This window comes from Rattus rattus, chromosome 14 (assembly GCF_011064425.1).
Source record: "Rattus rattus isolate New Zealand chromosome 14, Rrattus_CSIRO_v1, whole genome shotgun sequence".
Taxonomy (NCBI): Eukaryota; Metazoa; Chordata; class Mammalia; order Rodentia; family Muridae; genus Rattus; species Rattus rattus.
In genome coordinates, this window is record NC_046167.1 from 5,187,682 (window position 1) to 5,193,681 (window position 6,000).

The window sequence follows — 6,000 nt, forward strand, 5'->3', positions numbered from 1 at the left end:
TAAATGCCAGTATCAGGAAACAGCTTTGCATTGTCGGTGGGGTGGGATAATCCTAGCAGTGAGCCAGCCAGAAATGAGGAAACTGTGTAAGAATGGGAACCACATAAAGGAGGCACAGGGGGTCCCCTTAGCCCTTGGAACCTTCCCCAGTGTTTCGTCCTTCTGATCCAAAATTCTTTAATTCTTAGCGTCGTTAAGGTGTTAACCAACCTGTCTCCTCCCCCTCCAGTTCCTTGCACAACTCAAACTCATGGACTACAGCCTCCTGGTGGGGATTCATGATGTGGAGCGAGCAGAGCAAGAGGAGGTTGAGTGTGAGGAGAATGAGGGGGAAGAAGAAGGAGAGAGTGACGGTGCCCACCCCATCGGGACGCCGCCTGACAGTCCTGGAAACACACTCAACAGCTCACCACCCTTGGCTCCTGGCGAGTTCGACCCAAACATTGATGTTTATGCAATTAAATGCCATGAAAGTAAGCTCAGTGTCATTGACTCGTTCTGCACGTAGAGTGGTTTGATTTTCGCACTGCGATCTATCAGTAAGGCCGGCCCTGGTTCCGAGGGCGCTGCTTGCAGGGCTCCCACTGAGTCTAATGCACTGATAATCAGATGGCGATGTGCGTTTAAAGGAAACAGTCATTCCGGTGTTGGAGGGCGGAAGGAAACTAGAAAGCGTCTTTAATATATTACACATACGCATTTGTAGGTAATGTATTATGACAGATAAGCCCAGTGTATTCCCACAGGTGTGTCCAGCTTAGACCCCAGGATAGCGTTGAAGGGAGCATCCCAACACGTTTATAGATCACGGTGTTATACCTCAGTGTCAAAAGGTTAAACGCCCTAAGCGTGTTAACATTGAACTTTTATTTTCATGCCAGGTTCAGTGATACCAAGTCTGCCTGAGCAATTTAACAAGAACCTGCCTCAGAATGAAAGACGCCTTATGCTGTAGCCCACTGGTGGAACACTTGTCTGACATGAGGGGGGCCTGGGGGTTGAGCCCCAGGACAGAGGCCGGAGAGTGTGTCACAGATCTGTTCCGGGTGAGGCAAGTGTGTGCAGTCCACTGTGCCCCTTGATCGGGTGGCCTTCTCGTGGAGCTGACATTGCCACACAGGCTGCCTTTTCAAGGGTGCCGAGGCCAGGCCCCAGTGCACAGTGAGAGTCACTGCCTCTTCTGCTGTCGCCATGATGAGATCTGTGGCCGTCCTCACAGGGCCTCCCCCACGTCAGTCCTCAGGATCCTGGTGTTTGGTTGGTTTAGCTCAAAGTCATGACTGTAGCTACATGTCCATGGCAAAAATATTTTACTAATATGGTAAAACAAACAAAAAAACCTTCCCTTCTCACTTAAATAATCAAACAGGTCATTTCTGCCCCACTCCCCCATATCAGCCAACAGGTTTTGGGTTGTATTTTTCTGTATTTTTAATTTTAGCCACCAAAATCCTTCCTTAAACATAAGAAAACCAGTTATAATTGAGTGTACATTTCTTACTATTTATTCTAATTGAAACAAAGTATTTTTTTGAAACTATGTAGAAAGTAGATAATGGAGACCTAAAACCCTTTATTCAGTTCTGATATTCTATCCAGGGAGAAAATGCAGTGCCTTACGGTAGAAAGGGATTAATTAATAAGCATAATTAAATCTACTTGCTTTACAGAAAATTCTAAGGAGAGCATTTTTCTTTACATAAAAACAGTTTACTATGGTGAACGAAATGCAGACTAGGAAACAAAGTTACTGTCCCGGCTTCTTGCTGCTTTTGTTTCGGTACAGGGGGCCAACCGGAATGCGGTTTCTGCATCCCACCCCCTCCTAACAGCTTGGCTTGTCCTCTGAGTGTTGTCCCCTGTCCCACAACCTCTGCTTTCCTCCCGTTCCAGACGCACCTAGGAAAGAAGTGTACTTCATGGCGATTATTGACATTCTCACTCATTACGATGCAAAAAAGAAAGCTGCCCACGCTGCGAAAACTGTAAAACACGGCGTAAGTACCGGCTCCCGTACCCAGTGCCTCGCCCCACCGCCGTCCCGCGTGGACACTTCTTCACCTTTCTGGCTCGCTATTCTCAGTCCACTAGCGACTGTTCCTGGGAGTGGGGTGTCAACCCAACCCTGTAGCACCAGAGTTCATGGCTCTGGGCGTCTGTAGGTTTCTCCATGTTTGAAAAACACCCCAAAGATGAGCGGACTAACAGTTCTGTTTTTATGTGGAGTGTTCCGCCCTGAAGCCGGGTGCTCCACAGTGTGCAGGACGTATCTCTTCTCTCAATACTTTTTTCCTATTGCAGACATTTGAGATAAGCTGTTTCCATGCCTCCCCTCCTCGCTTCGCTTGCTCCAGATCTTTACTGGTTCAAGATTATTGGCAAATCCCCACGAAAAGCCTGTGAGGGAGATCCCACTGCCTCTCCACCCTTTTTAGAAATGTACTCCAGCGTGCTTTCACACAGAAACTTTTTCCTCCATAGGGCGGCGTGAGGCCGTGTGTGTGAGAGCATGTAACAGAATATGAAGATAATACCCTGCATACTCCTCTACCCTTCCCCAGTGTGGTTTTTCTCCAGTGGGAGAAACTGAGGCTGACGGCCCCAGTAACTTCCAGAAGTTTGACGTAGTAGTACATGGCTGAGGCAGGTGGATTAAGGGTTTGAGGGTACCCGGGGCTACACAGGGAGACAGTGTTTTATTCAGGAGAAAAGAGGGGCACATTGGAGGGTTTGGGGCAGAAAGGTAGTATCTCAAATGTGGCGAGTCGGGACCGGGTGTGTGTGTTTTAAGACTTCTTTCTACTTAATGTATATGGGTGTTTTACCTGCATGTACATCTGTGTATACCACATGCATGCATGGTATCCAAGGACACCAGAAGAGGGTGTTGGGTCCCGTGGAGCTATGTGTCTATAACTGTAGCTGTAGACACTTGTAAGCTGCCGTGTGGGTGCAGGGACTAAAAGCTGGGCCCTGGAAGAGCAACCAGTGCTCCCGACTGCTGTGCCAGGAGACTCTTAGTCTGTGGGGAGCCTCGGCACTGGGCCTCGTATTTACTCACAGATTCCAAGGAGTTTAGATTTACTTGGCCAAATAGCAGAGATACCTGTGAGTAAGGGTTTAAGAACAAACAGAGCCGGCTGGGCTGGAGAGAGGGCTCAACTGACTGCTCTTCCAGAGGTCCTGAGTTCGATTCCCAGAAACTACCTGGTGGCTCACTACCATCTGTAATGGGATCCGGTGCCCTCTTCTGGTGTGTCTGAAGACAGCTATAGCGTACTCATCAGATATAAAATAAATGAATAAAATCTTTAAAAAAAGAAAAAGAACAGAGGCCACCTAGCTCCATTCTTAGCGTCAGAGTCGGGGCATGACTTTAGCGGCGAGGTGCTTGCCAAGCATGTTCAAGGCCTCAGATTCAACCCACCCCACCCTCCCTGCTCCCCAAATGACTAGCTCAGTGTTCAGCTGTTTTTGGAAATCGCTGTAGACAGTGAACGGTGATTTGGGGCGATCCCGAGCGTTCTGCCAATTTCCTTTTCCTTCACCGTCCCCTAGGCTGGAGCCGAGATCTCGACCGTGAACCCAGAGCAGTATTCAAAGCGCTTTTTGGACTTTATCGGACACATCTTGACGTAACCTCCTGCATAGTCCCGGATGGGCACGAGCTCGGGAAGGCTGGTGGCGGCTTCGGTGTAGGAATAAAAAAAAAAGGAAAACGGAACTCCACGAAGCACTCACCTTGCAGGAAGCAAAACCTTGTTTACATCTTCAAGCCGAGATGACTGAAGTTGGGGGCTCCTCGCTTTAACAGCTACCCGATATTTCCCAGCGCCGCCGCCGCTACTTCTGACTCTCTGTGTGTGCGCTTGCTCGCACTCGTGTGTGTGCACACACACGGGCGCACTCTCTCTCGCGCACATTTTAAAGTAATTAATTAATTAATAATTAATTAAAACAGATCAGCTTGAATCAGAGCTTGTAACAGCCAGACCCCTCTGATTCCGGCTGTGGCAGCATGAACGGACGAAGAGACAAGCTGGGGGAGGGGACCAGAAATGCACCTCATCGCAGCACCACCAGAGAAGCTGTCGATCAGTTTGTTTTCTGACTTGAAAGATGTGAGATTGTTCGTCATGGTGGTGGTGGTGATGATGATGGTGGTGATGATGATGATGATGATGATTAAAAGAAAGAAAAATTTATATCAAATGTTACACTCCTGGCCCACAGAAAGACCTCTCCTGAATAGTGGTTGTCTAAGCCCACACACAGCCCTAGGTAAAGGAATGCTAGCATCTCCCCGTGTACTGGTTCAGGTTTTTCTCCTAACAGTGTCACTATCCCCACCGTTGTCCCAGGCTGAGCCCTTCATCTTCCAAGAGTCTGATGCCAAGAACCCGTCTACAGTTTCACCTCCAGGAAAACCCGCTTGCTTCTCTTTTCTCTCCTGGAGACTGGCGTTGTTAACACCCTCATGTCCGGCTGCGGGAATTCACTCTGCAAAACAGATGTAGACCGTCCCTGAAGGGTGCATAGTTTGGGGCAATTGCAGCTGCACCTCCCACTGCAGGAAGATGAGCAAGGAGCTAAAACCCTCCTGTGACCCAAGGCAATTAATCCCAATTATACAAGGTTTCTGTTTAACCTTGGTTTAGGAATTGAATTTGCTATGAATTATCCCTTTAACTGAAACCCTCAGTTTTACTGTTTACATGGTTAGAGAAACAGGGATCTTTTTGAATCTAAAAATTTAATACGCAGCACGTGATTTTTGAAGTTTACATGTAAAGCCATTTTGCAGTGTAGGGAGCATAATGTTTGTTGTGTTTTGAGATATGCGTCCTGCAGTTGTGTTTCTGAGTGAGTGTTTTGTTCAAAGTACTTAGTAGACAGTCTATCACATAAAACAGAAGGATTCGCTTCCTCAAGATGTGTATTTATCCGCCTTATGGTTTTTTTTTTCCTATAAAAAGATTAAACCCAAAATCTGGTTATTGTAAGTTCATTGCCCTAAACTGTGCTGATGGTGTGCAACTGAGACTTAGAGAAAAAGAAAAAAGAGGAAACCTTCCGGCATCAGTCGTGTATCTACGAACGTCCCTGCGTTCCTAAAAGGCCTCAAGTTACAGAGTCCTAGATTTTGCTCAGAGCACATTACCAACTTACGGGCTGTGCTGCAGCCGTGCCTTTAAAAGCCCCGCCTAAAGTAGGAGATGGTTTCCGCAGGCAGTTTTAGAAAGGAAAAAAAAAATCCACCCTTCAATACTTGCAAGTCAACAAGTCCCCTGCCAGGCTGCCTTCCCTGTCACTTTACATTTGGCCTCTCCAGGTACAGCTGTGCCCGCCGTGTGGGGGCTGCCCTCACAGCCTCTAGAAGGCAGCATCAACACCATCTGACTCCTGTGTACTGACCCACCACAGGTTCCTTAGCTGATGACGTTAACTCCACTGTAACATAGCTGTGCAAATCTGTATTTGATGCATTTAAAATAATCAATGCTGTGTGATTCAGTTTCCGGGCACTGTTACGGCGTTGTGGTGTCCCGATCCGTTTGAGTGTTCCGGAAGCTTCTACTGTTAACCTTTGATCCCCAAACTTATAAACCCAAAAGAAAATGAAGGTACACATTCATGATTTGAGTAACCATTTCCTCTGTGGCCAATCTGTATGCTTTTAGAAGTTTACCAAAAAAAAAAAAAAAAAAAAAAAAAAAAAAAAATGCTTTGGTCTTTGTCTGTAACCATCTCTGTCATCCAAATAAGCCGTTTGGACAAGAGCGAGAACAGTGCTAACAGTGCGCTCTCGAGGCGTGAGCCGGGCTTTACGAATAAAGCACTTTGACGACTCTCTTAGTTCCGCTTCTCTGTGCTGGAGACGAACTGTGACAGGACTCGGGGATCCCCAGCCACTCTGTGGAAAGGTGAAAGGGCACCGCAGCTGTAACCTCCCTAGGGCCTGACCTTCGATCTACAGTGATGCGCAAGACGGGGAAATGA

At 47.4% G+C, this 6,000-nt stretch overlaps 1 protein-coding gene across 2 annotated transcripts in view; it reads left to right on the plus strand.

Annotated features, from left to right (window-relative positions):
* Positions 1-5,625, plus strand: part of Pip4k2a (phosphatidylinositol-5-phosphate 4-kinase type 2 alpha) — a 164,624-nt gene extending 158,999 nt beyond the window's left edge. For both annotated transcript variants that reach the window (XM_032884212.1, XM_032884211.1), the window contains 3 exons: positions 230-473; positions 1,894-1,997; positions 3,559-5,625. In XM_032884212.1, the coding sequence (XP_032740103.1) occupies positions 230-473; positions 1,894-1,997; positions 3,559-3,639 (429 nt within the window). In that variant the 3' untranslated portion in view covers positions 3,640-5,625. The remainder of the gene's footprint in view (positions 1-229; positions 474-1,893; positions 1,998-3,558) is intronic.
* The last annotated feature ends 375 nt before the right edge of the window (positions 5,626-6,000 follow it).